The following is a 21,618-nucleotide window of genomic DNA, read 5'->3' on the forward strand; positions in this document are numbered from 1 at the left end:
TATACATAATACATTAATACCATAACGTTTATAATGATTACGAAAAAATGTCTTTATCAAGACGTCGGCCGGGTGGATAATTATACTGCGTGGCATTTATAATGAAATAAAAAAAACCATTGTCGGTCGCCACATTTAATATCGTGCAATTTTTCGTCACCCGTTCTCGATCTGGCCCCGGCGAGGTATCACAATGGAATTATTAAAACATTTATAAAACACGCTATGTTTTCGGCCGTCGGGCGTGTCACGCCTCGCACAGCCTCGCGCGTTATTAATCGTCATTAATAATAATTATTTATATATCAATATAAAAAATTAGAATCATTATCATCGTAATCATCGGCCCGAAGCGCGGTTTAAGATCTTAAACCGTGGTCCGAGACAGCCGCGGCGGCGCGTACTGCGTCCGATCTATATCACGCACGCTCGATATTATCGTATATATGGTACCACTGCGCGTTAAAAGATCACCGGCTGAGGCGGCGGGTTAGCGCCTAACAATAATAACGTAACATGTGGCCGGCGTCCAAACGCGAAACGCGTCTCGCAACGCATCGATCAGTGATGGTCGTGCGCACTTATTAAAATAATTTATGCGAGTCCGTTTCGTCTCGAATTCCTCGATGGTAGGCGCAGAAAATCGCGAACCAGCCTTGAACGCCGTCTTCGCGAAACCGGTGTAGTCGTACGTCGTATGTTACAATAAAAAAATACGAGCAACCTGCATCTCCCGACCTCCAGCCAGTGATCGCATCGCAGACGAACGGTGCGTGACGTCGGAATACAGCGCAATCGAAAACTCGCAATCGCGTATTACACACGGCCCGAACGACGAAGGAAATTTTTTAACACGATGGAGCTTTGTCAATTCTCGTCCGGTTCGTCCAGACAGATCGCCGCGTGCATTGTCGGTTCGTCGATTCAACTACATAATATACTATTAATTCGTCATGCCATGACTTACGCACTATATTATGATATATATTGTCGATTTAAGGCCCGGATTTAAACGCAAAGCGCATTATTTTTTGATCGCTCTGAGACAACGCGTTCCGAGTACACGATAATCCTATCGTCTCGTGTACCTGCAGACGCTTCAAACGTGACACTTTTCCCGTACGTTTTTCACGTACCTACGACATTGTTATTGTTGCCTCACGGTCTAGATTGGGAATTTTGAAATATTGTAATCGAGAAATATGTTTTACGCGCGATATTTGCATCAATAGATTTTAGATATTATCTTTCATTTTTACTAAAGGTCAATCATTCTATTTATAAATATGATAACACGTCTTCGTCTATTTATTTAAAGCGATTATTGGATGTGATGTACTGATGTCTTGCCGGTTCTTATTGAACTAACGACTGATCTGTCAGTTGGAGTTGCATCACGATCGTGATTTTACTTTCGTATTGCCTATTGTTAGTTAGGATAAAAAAGTGTTAAAAATGCATAAGTTAAACCATGATGGTTTACCTCTCATTTACGTATCAAAAAATTTGGATATTATTCCGTTTAAAATACATTAATAGAGAAATTTTGGTTATTTTATAAAACGTTTAAATCCGGGCCCTAATTACTATTATGGTATTGTATATCTTGTAGCGTAATTTATTATTATTTTTTTTTTTGTGTAATTTGCATATTTTTATGCAGACCACAAACCCTTTGGAATTTATTCATTTTTAGGCAACCGATTTAAGAAAAAGTAAAAATTATCATGATATTAAATTTTTAATACGCAAATTTATACCTTTAATCATAAAATGAATTCGTATACACTATACAGTATACACCATCGTCGTACACATTATCATCCCACCCAGACCGATTTTTCATCATTTCAGAATTCGTTATTAAGTTATATAATTTGTCACAATAATAAACTCATGCTAGGTACAAATAATATTATGACACTTCAAATATATTATACGTAATTAGCATAATTTTTTGTTATTATATGTTTTTAATACAAATTTATATTTACGTAAGTAATCTAATATTTTTATTTACACACATTTGTCGGGTTATTTTATTTTATTATATTATGTATATTTTATGAATAATATAATTAAAACAATAAAATAAAATAATAACCAATGATAATATATACGCGGCTCGTATTATCACAATACATAATATTGTACCACCTTGCAGCATCAAAATTGGGTACGTAATAATATTGTGAAGTATAAAAAACGCATTCAAAATTAATATTCTGTATTCAGCTGTTATAATATTTATTTAAACTGCAAGTATGGATATAATTGTACTGTTGAAGTGAATTTAATACCTACACTTTGTAGTTTCAGACGATTTCCCTTTTATTTATCCTCCATTCCTGAATCTTGAAAAACAATTTAAAAGATTATACAAATACATTTTCGTTCAAAACATCATTGACGAGGTACTAAGAAATTAGGTTTATTCGAATTATTTATATTAAAAATTAATTTTGGATTTTTATTAATGTAGTTTTATACTTGTACATATAAGTTGTATAATGACACAGAATCAATTGATTTAAATTTGAATTGAATTGCTAGTCTGTTAAATTTATAAATTAAAATTAATAGTTAATTTTTTAATTACTATAGTATGTTAATTGTTACTTCATTTACACAGCCATATTTTCGTATCTAAGTTGTTTTTCACCTTGCAATAATTAATATTTTTTATATATGATATTTTATCAAAGAAACAACCAGATTATCCTAACAAGATAAATACAGTTTTTCATTATATCAGCATTCTATACAATCCTATATTTACGAAAAAATATATTTTTTTCTGCATATTCGTAATAAATAATAAGTTATTTAGTTGTTACGAATAACGTAGCATATTATTTTATTATATTCGTTAAGTTTAGTGTTACTTATTTCTTGTGAAATTATTTTATTTTACCAACATATATTATAATATTGACACGTACATTAGCTAAATTAATCTTACTGTTGAATAACAAATCTCACGTCCATGTTTTATCTGTTATATACCTGACACTATTATATCTACGTAAGAAATTAGATGTATGAAATAAAATGAAATACACTGTTTCAGTAGCGTGCCCATTATTTTTCTATGAAAGTCCATGTTTATTTATTATAATTGATGCGTTCTTTAAGTTGTATCATCATTTATGTTATCATAATACAAACTCTCTATTAATTCGTTATTATTTGATATCTTGATAATTCTGGTTCTCTTTGTATTCTAAACTAAGGAAAATATACTACTAGACTATTTTTATTTACCGTGTTGAGGGGGGGGGGGGGGGGTTACTAGACTTATCAACAATCGTAGGTAGATCATTTGAGATATATTTTTTTTTTTTTTGGTATAGAAATGAATAATGATTACACTTATCTAACATTGTTTAAAGCCGATAATAAAACTAAAAGAGAGTTTATATCGTGTTACTTATAGAAGTATTAAGTACGTTATTTAATTTATGTTTTAGTTGTTTTTAATTTGTAACGTATTTACCTTATAACTGAGAGCGAGCATATACAATTATAGGATAGAAAGAATGAGACATACCTACCATTAACAATATTAACCACAATATAATTAATTGGACTTCGCATAATTTTGGAATTATTTTTGTACATTAAAGTAGCATGCAACAACAGGACTAGTAATAGTACTAATAAACGCATTACAAATTGCTAACAATATTTATTACTATAAGGATGGTGCAGAGTAATAAAAGATCCATGTGTCATAATTCATATATCTGATAATAGTTGAAAATTATATCTATAGTCTGGTGGCAAACTTTGGAATATAAAAACGATCGGTAAAATGATAAGAACGATACGTATAATGAAAACAGACACTTGAAGCAACTATAGGAGAAGAAAATCTACATTAACCTACTGGATTTAACTCAACAAAAAAGTAGATTAGTCCGCGAATTCAGCGGTCGACCTATGTTTAATGTGTGCGCGTGGCAGTTAAACGAACTTGGCAAAAATTTTCCAAAACTTTATTCCATACGATTGAACCAACTAAACTTTACCTAACCAGCTATTGCATTTCTCACCAACCGATTAAATAGTTATAGCCTTATAGGTACCGTAAAATCTCGTTAAATACAAATATGTGTACAATAATATATGACATTTTTAGAATAGGATTAACTATTGAATAAAAGGTTCATTTTACTATAAAAATAATATGTTGAATATCATGAATGCGATTTGTGCATAGTACTTACGTAATAATGGAATAATGAATTATTATATTTTTGAAGACCAATCTTAGCAATGAAATTATTATATTTAATCATTTTACATTTACTATAATATAAATTACATAGGTTTTTAATTTTAAAAATGCTTATCAACTTAATGTTGTATAATGTATACGTAATTATTTAATACTACCTATTAGTATTTCATAATTATTTTTGTAGATAATATAAACATGATTCTATGACTTTATTAATCTGTATTAAATTTGTATCTTGATTTATTTCCAATGTAGGTATTTATTACTATAAACAATGTAAACTGGTATGCAAAAATTATAGTAGGAGAGTGTTATCATGTCTATGTTATGTATAAGCAATAAGCATAAGTATGTTTTAAAAAAAATTGCCTGGGCTATGTCGGTGTTTAGACAGTACCTCCGCTATAGGGTACTGAGATGTAATGTTTTTAAGCGTATTTCTCCATAAAGCCTGGATATTGTACAATATTTTACTAATTATACGGTATCTCATTAAATCTCGTTAAATAACATATACCTACCAGTATACAAGTTATAAAGTGACTTAACTACTATTTCTCGGTATCTCATTTTTAGTTTTATTTATTAGGATCATATATTGTCTAACTCTTTGATTTTATATGGATATCATTCAAGACCTTTGGAAATACTTCTTTTTTCAATTGATTATTCGGCCCCAATCTTTAATAAAATGTTAAGCCTAAAATTTTTTTGAAAATCTTGATATTTAATAAATCTAAATCAATATTTTAATTAGCACCTAGTTTTAAATCGTTTAACTTTGTATACTAAGCATAATCGAATATTAATAGAAAAATATAACGTACATTGATACAACTTAGAATTATTAATACCCATTAATAGCAAGAGAGAGAAAGAGGGTGAGAGGCAAATTCTACAACAAAAATAATAACATTTTTAGAAAATATATAGGTATCCTATCACCTGTTTCACTTTAGGTCCTATAGGTGTTGACCAGGCTTTTGTTTCTAAGCGCTGATATTTTGTGACTTTTGACAGGGTATGAGATGTGCACAATCTATATATATTATTAAGACGTATAGACGTCGAGATTATTGATTACAATACACTATCAACGCCTTGGCTAGTCGACTCCCCCCTCCATCCCATGTGTATGCCATTTCTTTATTTTCTTGCTTTCCCATAGCGTCGTTGCCCGTGTTCATGGCAGGCATCGTGCTAGGATGGCCGTCACCGATCATGGAATATATGTCAGATGGACGGGCACCCGTGTTACTGACATCAGCGCAGATATCATGGATGGTGGCTTGCATCGACATCGGAAACTTCGCCATGGCTGTGCCTGCAGGATGGCTGATGGACCAGATCGGGCGCAAGTACGCCGTAACCGCATCCGCACCACTCATGTTCACCGGATGGATGTTCATATTGTTTGGCCGACAAGTGAGAATAATATTATAATTTCAAACGCGTGTTTACACCTCGTCACTAACACCTCTGCCGCAATCTCATACTTCTGCGTCTGACATCATAGTCTCGAATTGAATTATTCCACTCGTAAATGTCGATAATTATTCATAATATTATTATTTAGTTTAGCAGCCCACACACCATTTCCTGTTTATGACAAGATTCATTATTCAATGAGCATATTATAGTAAAAGCAATAAAATATATACCGTGAAATACATCTCAGATGAAGTAATAGACTGCAATATAACTTTATTTAATAAATTATTCTTTGTATTTTCTATTTCAATTTTTTTCGATTTTTTTTTTTTTACTGATTTTTACCGTATGATTTTTTTAAATGAATATCGTTTCTATTAACAAGTTACTATGACGAAACATCTGCGTCATTGATTATATTTAATGCCTACAATGTTAAACTAATGTACCCCATCGTTAAGTATATTATCTTGTAGTATTTCTGTCGTGTGACAATTTTCGCCGTTATGTCACGAGAACACTATAAGTTTTTTTTTTGTGAAGAGTAAGGAGAGAGAGTGAAAAAACTCTATATTGTAATTGCTTTTAGTTAGGTAAACTCATGTACGCATGGATAGTTGGGTGTGGAAAAGTTAGACCACCCGAAGGCGATCCGGTGACCCGTGTGAATCGACCTCTGGTATATACACATAAATCTATAGGAACATTCTATATATATATATATATACAAATGTGATGCATTTCTAGAATGCAAAACTCAGCTATCGTCATCACTTTTAGAATTATGAACAATTATTTAGTTTCTTTTTTTCTTTGAATTGATGACAGAAAAAGAACATAGATACTAATCTACTAGAGATATATTAGAAATATATTATTTAATTCTAGATACTGTAAACAGAGTATTCAATAACTTTGGAAACTATCAACTAGACAATAGGGATTTATAAACCATAATATTATATAATATTAATGAGGTTATTAAATATTTAATAAATCAAAAATGTACATCAGTGTTACTTGTTATTGTAGGTTTTAAAATATATGTACAGTACTTAGGTTTTCAAACCTATTAAAAATCTTGTTTATTATTATAACATACCTATAATAATAAAATATCAAAAAATATATAATATATTATATGTACCTATATAGGTTATCGTTATCACTTAAGCTTTACAGAATTAATTTATGCTACATCAACTACACGTCATATAATTTTTTTTAATCTTCAAGAATGATAAAATTATTTAACATATTTTTTGCATAGGAATAAAATATTTCTTATTTATTGTTTAAAATGTTGATAAATTACGACAAACTTAGGTTTATAGATATGGGAGAATTTATAATAATGATTTATTCCAAATTATAACACTAGTCAATTAACCATTTTCAAATTTAATAAGATTGTTATAATATTACCGTTATTAGATAGATATAATATGGTTAATGAGAAGATAATATATTTTATACAGTTATATAAAATACCTCATAAAATACTTAATATATGAACTTAACAGAAATTATTGATGATCAAATAATTGTAAAAATGTATTTACTATTTAATTTATAATACGAGATATGTATTATAGTTTTATTTTCGGATACATCCGTTTTAAAAAATCACGTTTGGGATGTCAAGATTTATCTTTATTCTTTAGGTATTGTATTCGTTTTGGAATGATTATATTTTTGTAGGCGTTATAAAATATTTTTTCAATGGCACAAAGAAAAAAATTATTCATACTTTGTAAAAAAAAAAAGAATTAAAAAATAAAATGTGAGAAATGAATAATAAAAACATTGTAATGACGTTGTCGTAAAACAAATGTCGTGTAAAAAAAATACAGTAGAGGCTTAATCATAATAATAATTACGTTTTTAAATCAGTGACATTTCCAGCACAATAATCTAAACGGATCACTATACAATTTAAAGAGTCTTCTCTCAAAACTTTCGCTGTTTCTGTAATTTACAGTAGTAGTCTGTAAAGGTATTAAAAAAAAAAAAAAACAATCACTATAATAATAATGTATAATATATATGTATATACAAACGTGTCGGAAACTAAAATCAACGACACCGTAGCACTTTATATCTATAATACAATGATGCAGTGATATTATTATAATATATGAAATACAATATGGTGGCTCAACATGGTGTGATAATGTTACAACGTTCATTTGGCAAAAAAAAAAAAATCGGACTGAGTACATTATTAAGCGTGTGCGCATTAATATATTATACGGCGGTATAGTGCTGGGTCGTTTGAAAACTGCGCTGTTTCGGGAAATAAAATAATTTCTATGTTTGTGGTACAGTGAAAATATTATAATATGTTACACTATACACGCATATACACATATATTATACCAACCCTAACATATAATAATAACAAAGTAACATGCTGGGCAATTTATCATTACGGGGGGCTGAGAGATTGTATTCAAACAATGAATATTAACGTCATATTATACGGAAACCGTTGTTTCCAAAATGCGTCGTCGTTGTTGTCGACGTTGCCGTTACCGTCGTTTTCGGATCCCTTGTGACCGTGTACAGGGTGAATAATATAATAATAATAATAAAACACGTTCAGGTTCTGCATATATTGGATTGTTGGCGAGAATCGGCAATCAAGATTCGAATTGAATGTCATAAAACTATTGCAATGTGTTACAATGAGAAGCGTTGAGAAATTATTCGTATTTTATTTCATTGTTCAGAAATATGAGACCAATTAAATCATGTACAGATAGTTATTTATTACGAATGGTATAGTATAATTATGTATTTGCATGCAATTTTATTTAAGCAGTATCGATAGACATACTATTAATAATTGTCTCCGACATATTATGTGTTACCAAATATAAATAAATATTAATTTTCGAATTTTTCACTGTCCAAATATTTAGCATATAATAATAACATGTATATTTACACAATCAGCTCTGAAACAATTCATTTGTTTTCAAAAGCCCTTTTTATAATTCACTCCAACCCATAAAAGACTTAATTCAAAAGCTTTTCCTATGTTAATATTTAGTATGCAATTAGCATATGTTTGCATGACCGTTTCCACCAAAATTTGCATGTCATTCGCCACCCACTAATATAAATTTACGATCAAACATATATTATAAAACGCAAAGTTTTGGAACGGTCAGACAAATACATATATGTCAATAAATTATTAATAATAATATATACCTAAAATACATTTTAAAATTTCAGTGTGGGTATTACATTGTAATTATACAAAATAAGCAGATCAAATCAACTGTAAATTCATTAAAAATTTATATTTAATTGGCCTATAAATATAATACAAATATAAAATGATAATACATCATGGTCTTATAAACTTTCAAGTCATCGCCATAATGTTGGTCCAAAATCATATGATTAAAGTTTTTTTTAAGGATTATGAATTTATTATATTCTATGTTCAAGGCATGGTGTCTGTACGTGGCTAGACTTCTTCAGGGTTCCGCCGTGGGTATCGCATGGGTGGTGGCTCCGGCGTACGTCGGCGAGATGGCCAGCATTGGGATACGTGGCAAGCTTAGCTTGTTGGTTCAGCTCAGCTATGCATTGGGCCTGTTATTCTCGTACTTTGCGGGTTGGCTACTTGGCAATTACGCCGCATTAGCTATCGTGTCTGCCAGTGTGTCAGTCATATCCGGCGTGCTGTTCCTGTTCCTGCCTGAGTCACCGTACTATTTGATGCTGGACGACCGACCGGACGATGCGGCCACATGCCTCTGGTCCCTGCGAAGTTACACCGATGATGATTTACAGACTGAATTGTTGTCCGTCAAAGATTCCATTTCAAACGACAGGTATATATATTGTGTGCCATGAACGTGGGTATTAGTGATGTTATTTGTAGGAAATTTAAATTTAAAAGTGTCCATCCAATAGATATCTAAATTGAAAATTGTCAATTTTCTCTAGAAGAAAAATGTTGAAAAAGTTATTTATTGAATTTATATTATCAAGTTTCTTGTCGAGTTAAATATGACAATTATGACATCTAGGGAAATTGAATTAAACATTTCTTACTCGTAAACGGTACTTTTAAAATTATATCTAATTTCGTATTATCGTGATGACTAGTATAGTGTTTAAAGGTGCTATCACCAATTAGTAACATCTTCCGTAAACTGCATTATAAGCATACAATGTATAATATATATATAATATATATATATGCAAGTCACACGTGTCTATTATGTCGCTGGGTCCCTTTTCAACTTTAGTGCTGCAAGTCTTGTTTTCGAAGAGGCGTTTCTTTTTTGTCAATATAGAACCATTCTAACCTACATCAAATTCAATAAACCTCAGTGAATATTACATATTATACCGTACGTACATGAGAATGGCACGTGTTTAAAAGTCACGAGATGCATCAACATTAGGGATTTTTGATAACACATTTTCGATTATATTTTATAGTCAATATAATATATAATATAAATACATATTATAAAAATTATATTTAAGTTAACTCAACCTATCTAATTTTTTATTTTTTATTCGTTACAAAAATTAATACCCTATTCATATTTATTCACAAATTTTACTTAACTAAATATTTTATAATAAACGTATATAGGTATATATCGTAGATACACTACACTATTACGTACAGTTTCATCTCAGAGGAAAATACATCTATATGTACAATATTATAATTTATAATAATATACATACCTATTGTATACGCGTGCATACATATACAGTAGTATAATAAATTTCAATATATATGTCGTTGCAACCTACAGGGAGTATAGGCCACTAAGTTCTTTTTTTTTTATTAAATACATTTACCCAAAGTGTCTTCTTTATACCAAATGAATTCTTATTACCTTTGAACCCCATAATACTAAAAAGTTAATAATTGTACTAAACGAAATGTTTATTATTGATCAATAAAATAAAAAAGTCAATAGTTATAGGTACGTTAGTAATGTGTATAATAAAAAAAATTTATTTTTAAAAAAAAGCTCATGTTTTTAATGTAAACACCAGTAACAAAATATAAAATAAAACATAACGATTTTAATGATACAATCTCGGCTTCAGGTCGAAATTATTAACAAAAAAATTATTTTGAACAATTAAACACGATATACATTTTCATTCACAAAACTCTTATGATTTGAATAACTTGTTTTCTGCTTTGATGTGTACATATCGTACAAAATAGGGTTATAACTTAAATGATTACAAAGACGACAAATAAAGGATAGTGTGTACAAACAATAATAAAGTAATAAAAATAAATATATAGTTGTACCTATTTAAAATAAGCTTTAAGTTGTTAATTTCTTCTGATATTTTAAGCAATAATAACATACACCATTAACCGTTCTAGTTGTAAATATTGTTCTTAATATGGTAAACCGTGTAATGTAATGGTAGAACATTAAAATACGTATACGAGGTCTAAAATACATTTTCTGTTATTATTCGAGGTTGTTTTTCCTTATATTTTTTACACCGTGACTTTTATACTTTTATTATATACCTATACTGTGACGTGTTTGTGAACAACTTTTTAAATTAATTTACCAGTATTTGGTCGAGATTGTCTCAACTGTCTCAAGGGAATTGTGTTTATCGTTTTATTTCGTTTTTTTTTTTTGTTTTGTTTTTTTGATCTCGTCAAACGGTATACCAACAAAAAGGAAAGCCGGTGTAAATATTTATAGCAATTTCGGAAGACCTGAGAAAAAAAACAATGAAAAACAAAATTGGTTTTCCCTCTCCTGCACGTGCCGCTATGACTCGTTCAGGCATTGTTCTCTATATACATAATAATACGTAGGTACCTATAGAATCTGCGCGCACATAATACACCCAAAGTATCGTCACCCCAAAATAATATAATGATATGATAATAATATACAAATCGCACGAGGCTTGCTTACAATGCGTCTATTTGTCTGTGTTCATACATCTATCGAAATGTGATAAATTATTTCAATGCGTGATCAAAGCTAATGCTATAATGTAGGGAAAGAGGAGAAAAGTGTTAGAAATGAGATGACTAATCTCCATCTAAATTAAAGTCCAAACAAAAAAAAAATCGTTATTAATGTACAAAAATATCATATGAATAATGCACAATACACTTGTTCACTGTTTAGTCATTAGATTTAAGGAATTTAATTGGGTTTACACTCGAAAAAAAATTGTCTCCCGATTGATTTGTAAAACATTAATTTCACTCGAGTTTGTTGTTGAATTACTTAAAATGTAATTTTAATTCATACTATTTATCCAACCATCGTTTGAATTTACAAGTCCGATGGTGGTTCGCGTACAGAGTTTAGTAAAAGTAAACCCTTGTATATCATCATATTTTATTTATTTTATTATAGGTACATACTATAATAATTTCTGTATATTTTTATATGACATATATGTTTTATAACGCCACCTTTGACATTATTTCGACAGGCACAAAGGAAGCATCAGTGACCTGTTGAACAGAGACCGTCGACCGCTGGTGATAGTAATCGTATTGGCCGTACTGCAAATGGCCTGCGGGGCCGGCGTGTTGGAAGCGTACGCGGCGTCCATCATGTCGAACACGCAAATATCGTCAAACGCGTCCGCCGTCTACCTGGGACTAGTCGTGCTGTTGGCCGCCGTGCCGTTCGCGCTGGTCGTGGACCGGTCCGGTCGGCGGCCGCTGATGATCGTCTCGTGCTTCGGCACGGCCGCTTGTCACGCGACCGTAGCCATCATCCTCTGGTATCGGGACGTCGTCGGCCGCAGCTGGCTGCCGCTGTTCTTGTCCATAGCCGGCGCCCAGTTCTTCATCAACATCGGCCTCATGCCCCTGCTGTCCGTCGTCCAGTGCGAGTACTTCCCGTCCGACACCCGGGCCCTGGCCGACACGGCCGTCGTGATGGCCGTCACGATCACGTCCACTTTCATGATCACCACTTATCAGCCGGTGGCCGACGCACTCGGCACGTCCGCCAACTTTGTCATCTACTCGATCGCTTGCCTGGCCGGCGGACTGTTCTGTTGTCTGTTCATGCCCGAGACCAAGCGAAAATCGTTCGCCGAAATACAAGTAGACTTCCACAAGACCAAACGGCCCGACGGAAAAATCCAGAAACTTAGCGATTATCAGGAAATAGCCTGAGCCTGTCAAATTACTACGACTACTGCACAGGATATTCGGCGATGACAACGGAACTGGAGATATATTGAAACGTGTTAACGTATCTTGGTAGTACGCCAGTTTAATAAATTATAAATGAACGAATTATACGTCATTTGGCGTGACCGAATCGTATATTTCAACGCGACAACATCGCGAGACACTTCCTTTAGGTCTTATAGAATTTTTTACCGACAATCGACATATTTATCATGACGCCGATTAATATATAAATATATTATTATTAATATAATTATCAACATAATTTTTAAGATTTCGTTTATAGATGACAGATAACTACAATTTCGTGATAAGTACCTACTTTTATTATTACGTAATATATTATATACTTAATCCTAATCCAGTGGTGACCAACCTTATTTTTTACCGAGGGCCATAAAAAAAATTCTCGGGTATAATTTAAACTTTTTCTTAATATTATATTCCACTTTAGGCACTTCTTAATATAAGACTTATATAGATCTATACAGGCTGCGACACAATAAGGTTATGTGTAATTAACAACGTAATTGACAATAAGAAATGGAAAAAAATTCATATATTATAAATTTTAGAAACATTTCATTTTTAAAAAGCTGAATGTTTTTTTTCAATTTTGATTACTAAGACTCGGATTTTAATGCACAATATGCTTATTTTTTATGTATGAGAATTTCTATTTTTATACATTCATACGTTTCTAAATCATTCTAATTCCAAATAAACCAATTTATTTTGGCCTTTTTTTCAATTATTCCAGCTGTGAATGTTCGTATATTTATTATGTTATTGTAATAAAAAAAAAAATAATAATAATAATAATTAATGTAAAAACCCAAAATGCGAATATTGGATTATTATTATTTTCGTTATCGGCTTGTTTATTAAATGTATTAAACGTATAGATAATCGATTAACATAATAGCCCGCACTACCTATACGGTCAGTATGCCTATAACATCGATATTGACCATTTCAAAATTTAAGATTCAGTGTTGTAATTTAAAAACTCTTGTATGAAGTATGCGCCGATCGTTTTAGTGGATGTGAAGAGTTCGTGTATAAAAATATTCTGTCGGACAATAGTGTCAGTTTCACTACTACAAATCTAGGGAAATACACGGTAAATACCTAATTCTTTTTTTAATTGAAATTAATTTTTCAAATTTTTTTATTCATTTTACATTAACTAGTTCATATTAATTTTTGTCATGCTTTTTTAAAAATAAGTATGCTTCTTTTGCTTTTTTAAAACATTCGTGTACTTACTTATTCAGTTGTTTATTATACTTTAAACCCGAGCCTTATTGATTATACTTTAGCGGACTAGTTAATGTTAATAAATGGTCGCGTGCATTACTTGGTCATCATTGTCCTGATCTAACTATATCGCGTATTAGTACAATAAATAAGTTAAGTGTTATTCTTATTTTTAAATACGATTATAAGCTGAATATTATTCATTAAGACTTAGTACTTTAAGTTATAAACGGCTGCCAATATTTAAAAAAATATTTTAATTAATATCAAATATTAAATAGACGAGTATTTTATGTTTCAAATATAACCTGCCTATACTTATAATCTATATTTTATAAGCTTAGATACGATAATATTATTGATATTACGACTATTTTAGTATAACATAATTTATAGTTTATTATTCGAAAATGTTGTAAAATATGCAAAATTATATTAACTATGTTAAATAACACTAAAAAAAAAAAATACTATTATCATAGAACAAATGTAATTATTGTATACAAAGTACAAAGAGAATAAAGGAGAAAATATTATGAGTAATAATATTGCCCTCGTACATTATCATAATGTTATATTCATTTGTCATCCAAACGACATTTTAAAATAAAAAAGAAGTTTCATTTCAAAAATATTTTTGTATTTAGTAACCCATTCTAGAAATACCTACTACTTAGAGTTCACCAGTGTCCAGTGTAACACCCTAACGAGTATCTCTTAAATCGATTAGATATTAAAAAAATACTATAAAATATAATTAAAAAATTAAAACAATAAATTATATACATATCTGTCATATAAATTTAAAAAAAAATTATTTTTTATGATAAATAATATTTAATACAATTATTTTAAGTCGATAATAACAGTGTAAAACTGTGAATTCTATGGATATCAATAATAAATGTACCTAGAACAGACATAATTGTATTGAAAAGTAAAAGAATTATTTCTTTTGTATTAATACAATTTTAATTGTATTTTTTTTAACATAGTTTTATGTGTATATTATGTAAATTTGTATTTTTTCTTACTCCAATGTAACTAGGTAATGCGTTTTTTATATAAATATTTATATTTTCACCTGTCATAAACATATAGGTTTGTGCACAGGGGCAACAGAGGCAACATAATATGCTGCTTCAGAACTTTTTTTTGTTGCATCGGTTGTTAAAATATATAATTATGATTCTTGGTAAGTTTTATTTATAAAAATTATATGTATTATTATAAGAAACAATTATTGATTATAAAACTACAGCTGCAAAAAAAAAACCCAATTATATATTTATCGTGAACTGTATTTTTAAATAGTAATTATTATCACAGAATATAAAAATTAATATCGTAAAAAAACATTGGGTTTCTTAAAATTTAATTTTATTCAATAAACTTTATCAAATCAATAATTAACCAATATAATTTTAATTTTGATACCTAAAGTAAAATAATGATCTTATTTTGCATTTTTTTCGTGGTAAAGCCTGTATGAATTCAATAATTTCATGAAAATTCAATTACGTTTAACGAAACTTTTTTTTTATTTTAACAACATATTTATACAAATTTTATCTCCACCGCAGCTCTATAAGACAAATGTAAGGTATAAGATGAATTTTTCTTGGTATTAATAAAGTAGTTTTAACCCGCGATAGTTTCCCCATTAGAAAAAAAATCTAACATTTAACTTAAACTTTAATCAATTAAATGACAGATTTCACATCATTTTTTATACTTTTTTTAAACTTGAAATTTGTGGAAAATGAAAATTACAATATTTTACATAAATATATTAAATTCATAATAATGCATGCTATACAAAATATAAGCAAGCGTAAGAGCTATTTGCGTATATTTTACATAAAGTTAGTTATTATTTATTATTATAATCAATTTACAAATCACGAGTTAACGTAAAATCCATCTCCGAAACACTTCATAGGTATTTATTACGGAATAGTCTATTTACGTTTTCCTATAAACATTCGATACCGCGAAATACAATAAAAATAAATACCACACTGCGGATAATATTCATTACTATGAAAATCTATCATACGTAAGTCTAGCGTGGTATAATAATAAGGCTCGCGTTACGTGATTCGATTCATCTCAGATTTCCATTCATCTAATGAACATACTATACCTCTCCGGTTGCTCGACCTTATCGTCCTTCTATAATAAAAATATGCCTAATACCATTTAAGACGTTAATAAAAAAAAAATTATAAAACTAACGGTGTAATACAATAATATATGGGTAATAATTTGTTATTATTTTGGAATCTAATTACGGCTATAAATCAAATAAATCATTTTTCTTTTTTATTGTTCCGGAGAAAACATGAATTAATTGCTTTTCAACAAAAACACAGTAGTTATCATGGTATATATTTAGGGTGAAAATTGTTATGAGTAACTAGACATAATTAAAATGTTTGAGCAAGGTTACCCCTCTCAGCAGTTGATAAAAGTTATTATTAACATTTTGTACATTTCAAATAAGATATTTTAACGAGAAAATGTTAATTTTATTATACCTACGTTATAACTATGTATATTTTTATTTCATTGCTATCTTTTAACACAATGCCATTATTTCCGGTACAATTTTCACCCAAACACTTATTTAAGATAAGATTCAGCAACACTACATTCATCTGTCGGACTGATGAAATGCAGAAAATCACTCGACATTCGTATACAAATACAACAGTAAATAAGTGAACTAAACACTGTGGGTTAGTGTAGAATATAGAGTACACAATAATTAAAAATACTTTCGGGTAATCTGTTAATTATAAACACTGTTGTTGTTGTTTTTCGTCGTCGAATAGATTTTATACAAACAAAATTTTCATAAAAAACAGTGAATCACACAGATGATGCATACGGATACAATGTTCACACGTATTATTGTACTCGTCATTATATATTATTATTATTATGTAAATTACTATACCTATAGTATATTGACACGTTTATCACTATTTTTATATGAATACAAATTACAATATTATAATTTACAATGTATATACAATTTAGTTTATGACATTTCATTATAATCGAATTTTTGCATTATTTATAAAACAAATTCTATTTTATTGGAAAACAATGTTATTACCTATCTACCTATATAGAACATAATAGGAAAGTATATCTAATATTATATACATATAATAATGTAATATTAAAATTGCTTTCTTATTATTATTATTATAACTATTGTTGACATTTTTATCATCAGCTGAATAATTTAAAAATTGTTTATAAAAATGTTAAATCATATATTTGTATTTCGATATAAATAATTATAAACTAAGTGTAGTTATAATCATTTATTATATGATTTATGAATTAATAATATAATATTTTATATAGGTATGGTATGATTGCATCATAATATTATGATATGTGTAATACTTAAATTACGCGTATATATACACAATATTTATAAAATATTTATGAAATAGGTCACTAAGAGAAATTCTAATTGATGAGTAAAAACAAATCAAATTCATTAAAACAGTAATGGGATGATAAATTTTCATTGTTAAGGTGGTTTAATCGTTGAAAATTACCATTGTTACGCCATCAAAGTGTAATATAATATTATGAATATCTATCTACTAGTGGTGAGCTTCCCTTCAATAATAATAATGATAATAATGATGATAATTTACTTCCTCACTCCCTTCTTCCAAAAATCCAAATACATGATCGACTCTCTTTGAAATGAAAATCTATACACACTACTGCTACCTATCTCAATTTAGTCATATTTTAATTTAATATATGTGAATAACAAATAAAAAAAAATGTTTTCTTAAATGACAATTAAAATTTTAATTTAAACTGGATATCCGAGTGTATATCGTGCATGTGTTTAAAATTATTTGGAAACCATTTTATGTAACATTTGTAAAATATGTGAATAATATAAAATAATATTTTAAGTGTGAATTTATGAACATATTACTAGAAATGTTCAATGGTCAACGACTAAAGGTTATTTAAATAATGTTAACTTAAATTTAATATAATGCTTATCATCGGGCGTATAAGGTTAGGTTATTGTTATTTATTTGAGTGTTATCTATGCTTTATCTATTTTATATTATCATCGCTGTTTTTAAAGATATAAAATCGAAATCGAAAGGTAAAGGCTCCATTGTAACAAAAATAAGGTTGCGGAATAATAGGTTATTTACAATTGCCATTAACTAGGCATTCCCGGAAATAATACAAATACTTTTCCATATAAAAGGATTTAGGCTTTCAAAAAATCAACCATTAATTAGGCAAAACGTAAAAGAAAACAAAGCTAAGCTCTTATATTATAAATTGCCAATCGAAACCAATTAAATTCAAATAATATAATATAAATGTGTTTAAGCTTTAAAGGCATGATATAGATGAAATAAAAAATGTACCTACGTAAAGAAATACAATACACATTTTCATTGTACTTTGTACAATATATACGTTTAATGCATTGAAATTATTTAAATAATAGTTAATTTAATTTTTTTCTATACTATATAATATATATATACCTATATTATATGCTTTCTTATATGTTTCTGTTTTTGACTTTCAAGATAAATAAAAGACAATAGTTTAATATTTTATTTTATAAATTTTTTTTAGATAAATTTACATATTTTCTTTTATTTAAAATGTCGAATAATGATGCAATTCATCGCCGAGTTAGTAATTCCATATAATAAAAACTTTTACATCTTGACAAAAAGTATAAAATTTAAAAATTTAAAAATAAAATTAGTATTTCTAGTTTTTTTTATAATATCGAATAATTTTTATATACATATTTTTTTAAATTTTGCATGATACTTTTATACATCTCTCAAATGTTTACATAAAAACATCAAAGGACTAACATTAAAAATAACGAAATATATAATTTTATACTAAAATACAATTCATATTGAATGATAACGTTTTAAATAAGTAGGTATACTCAGTGGCGCAACTAGGAGGGTGCAAAAAGGTCTTTAGCACTCCCAAGTTAAAATTTAGCACCCCCTGTTTTTTATATCTAATTTTTATTATTTTATTGAAATACCATGAATGTTATGTTTTTAAATTATGGAAAATTTCCTGAAAAATATTTAATTATTTGGTCGTAAGTAATGTAATATAATTCATTGTAATTCATTCCATACACGGATATTCCCATAATATTGCTAGACGATTAACTATAAGAACGATAAGGTATACATTACGGAGAAATATATTGCTTACAAGCTATTTTTAGCCAATAGGTCGCATCAAAAAGCACTATATCTCTGTGGTGCATTCACATATTTAACACCTCCTGTTTTAGAGGTCTAGTTGCGCTTATGGGTATACTGTATTTGTATACCTTTGTCAACTGAAAGCATACTATTCTAAAAATTACTAAATCAGTTAAGTTATAAAAATATATTGTAATGATGAATTGAGGAAATGTATAACAGTAACAGACAATAGTAGTGATTATAACTTAAGTATTACATTCATATTACGATGAAGGAACTTTATGATCTATACCGATTAATCATATTCCACTAATGGGAACTTCTCTAGAGGATTCAATTGGAATTAAAAGCCACTCCAACTACTATAAATGACTATGTTATGTAATAATATAATAAAGTTGTACCAATATCAACTTGCGCTCAAGGGTACCTACACTATTAAATCAATAGATAACTCTATGCAATTTTTTTTAGCAATATAATTATTTAGGTAATATATTTAAAATATCTAGGTATAACAAATTATATTGACATGTTGTATAACAATTAATAATATTCTATGTATATAATCTCTATAGGTACTTGTATATTATAAATTAATTAACATTTGATTTAAAAAAAATGTACCAATTATAAATTACAATAATTTATTATCATATAAATATCTTTGGTGTGAGATTGTAGAAATAATAACTTATATAATTATTTATAAAACAACATAATTTACAATCCTATTTATGTATAGGTATAAGAAAATATTATAATATTCGCATATCCGTACATGTATTTGTAGATAATATTAAAGATTATTTTTTATGTGATATATTTATTTATTAAAAATTAACTATATAATATAATATGAATTATTATCATATTACAATGATCTTATTGCATTTATATTAATAAAATAAATAAATAAATGTGTGTTTAATAGTATTTGCTCAGCTCCTCTTGAATAAAGATGTTGAGAAAAAAACTTTAAGTTTAAATGTGAAAGGGTACTTAGAAATATTATCATTATTACCAATATAACTAAATTACCGATAATGTCTACACTCTACACACGCTTCATGTATCACTAATTATTTTTAAAATACAAGATTATTCACATTTTTATTATTTTCTTTTAGATTAAAGTCTACTAAAGTAATTACTCTACAACAATAAACAGAACAATTCTTTAAAATTAAAGTGTAAGTTATTAAACTACATTAGTTATCTAATAATTCTTAAATATTCACATTTTTTGTTTTTATACTTTTTGACATTTAAAATTATTTATCGCCATATGATACCAAAATCAAAAGTCACTATCGATTGAAGTTTTTATCAAAAAAAAAAAAAAAAAAATACGAGTATATCATTCGAAATTCTGTTATAGTAATATAGTATGCTGTTGTCAAATTGCATCGTCCGGTTTTCCAACTATAACCCACTTCACTGGGAGTCTGGTCATCTTTTATTGAATAGAAGTTTGTGTGTCGTGCATTTAGTAATACCAATGATTAAATTAACTATTATATTTTAGCAATGCTGATACTCATATATATATATAATATATACATGGATAAATGGATCACATGAATTTTCTACTACCTACTCCTCTAGCGATAAGTGTAAAGTAAACAAAAACATAAAGGTCATCTCAATGAATTAAAATCAGATGGAAAACAATTAAAGTAAGGAGAATATAATGTTTCTTAATATAAAAGTAAAAATATAATAAAACATTGTAATATCCTGAAACCATGCTAGCGCATAATTAATGAATAATTTGTATAGCTACCTAATAGCTATACCTACACATAACACTTCACCATTTTGCACTTAATTGATATTTTATTTTTCTTCAAATCTTTTCGTTCACGTAACTCATGTGAACACTGTATTAAACTAAATACAATGGATATCAAACAAATGTTATGTATATATGAGTACAATCAATGATAATATATCATTATTTATTAAAATACTCCAGTAAATATTTAAACAAATATTGTTTCAATATTTGTTAAATTGATTTCAGCCAATATAAAATATTATACATTATTGGAACTAAATTGTGATTAAATATGAATTCATATAATATATTTGTGATTTGAAATTTTGTAAAAAAAAAAAATATTTTTTAAATTATCAAATCACTTTTTAACCAAAGTCAAGATATTATTCGAGAGCAGTTATATTTTAGTTATAAAGTGGTTGTATTAAAAACTAAGGTCTACGTTATA

General features: G+C 28.4%; 2 protein-coding genes across 3 annotated transcripts in view; one reads left to right on the forward strand and one right to left on the reverse strand.

Moving 5' to 3' along the window:
* LOC114131563 (uncharacterized) overlaps positions 1 to 21,618 on the reverse strand; it is a 190,268-nt gene that overhangs the window by 143,011 nt on the left and 25,639 nt on the right. The gene's annotated exons all lie outside the window — the stretch shown is intronic.
* On the forward strand, positions 525 to 13,226 carry LOC114131558 (facilitated trehalose transporter Tret1-like). The gene is made up of 4 exons (XM_027996806.2): positions 525 to 914; positions 5,412 to 5,668; positions 9,137 to 9,525; positions 12,152 to 13,226. The coding sequence occupies exons 1-4, from the start codon at positions 857 to 859 to the stop codon at positions 12,846 to 12,848; spliced, it is 1,401 nt and encodes a 466-aa protein (XP_027852607.1). The 5' UTR covers positions 525 to 856; the 3' UTR covers positions 12,849 to 13,226.

This window comes from Aphis gossypii, chromosome 2, assembly GCF_020184175.1.
Source record: "Aphis gossypii isolate Hap1 chromosome 2, ASM2018417v2, whole genome shotgun sequence".
NCBI lineage: Eukaryota > Metazoa > Arthropoda > Insecta > Hemiptera > Aphididae > Aphis > Aphis gossypii.

Coding starts and splice junctions, on each gene's coding strand:
- LOC114131558 (XM_027996806.2), top strand. CDS start 857: ATGGAGCTTTGTCAATTCTCGTCCGGTTCGTCCAGACAGATCGCCGCG. Junction 915..5,411: donor GATCGCCGCGTGCATTGTCG/GTTCGTCGATTC, acceptor GCTTTCCCATAG/CGTCGTTGCCCGTGTTCATG. Junction 9,526..12,151: donor GATTCCATTTCAAACGACAG/GTATATATATTG, acceptor TTATTTCGACAG/GCACAAAGGAAGCATCAGTG.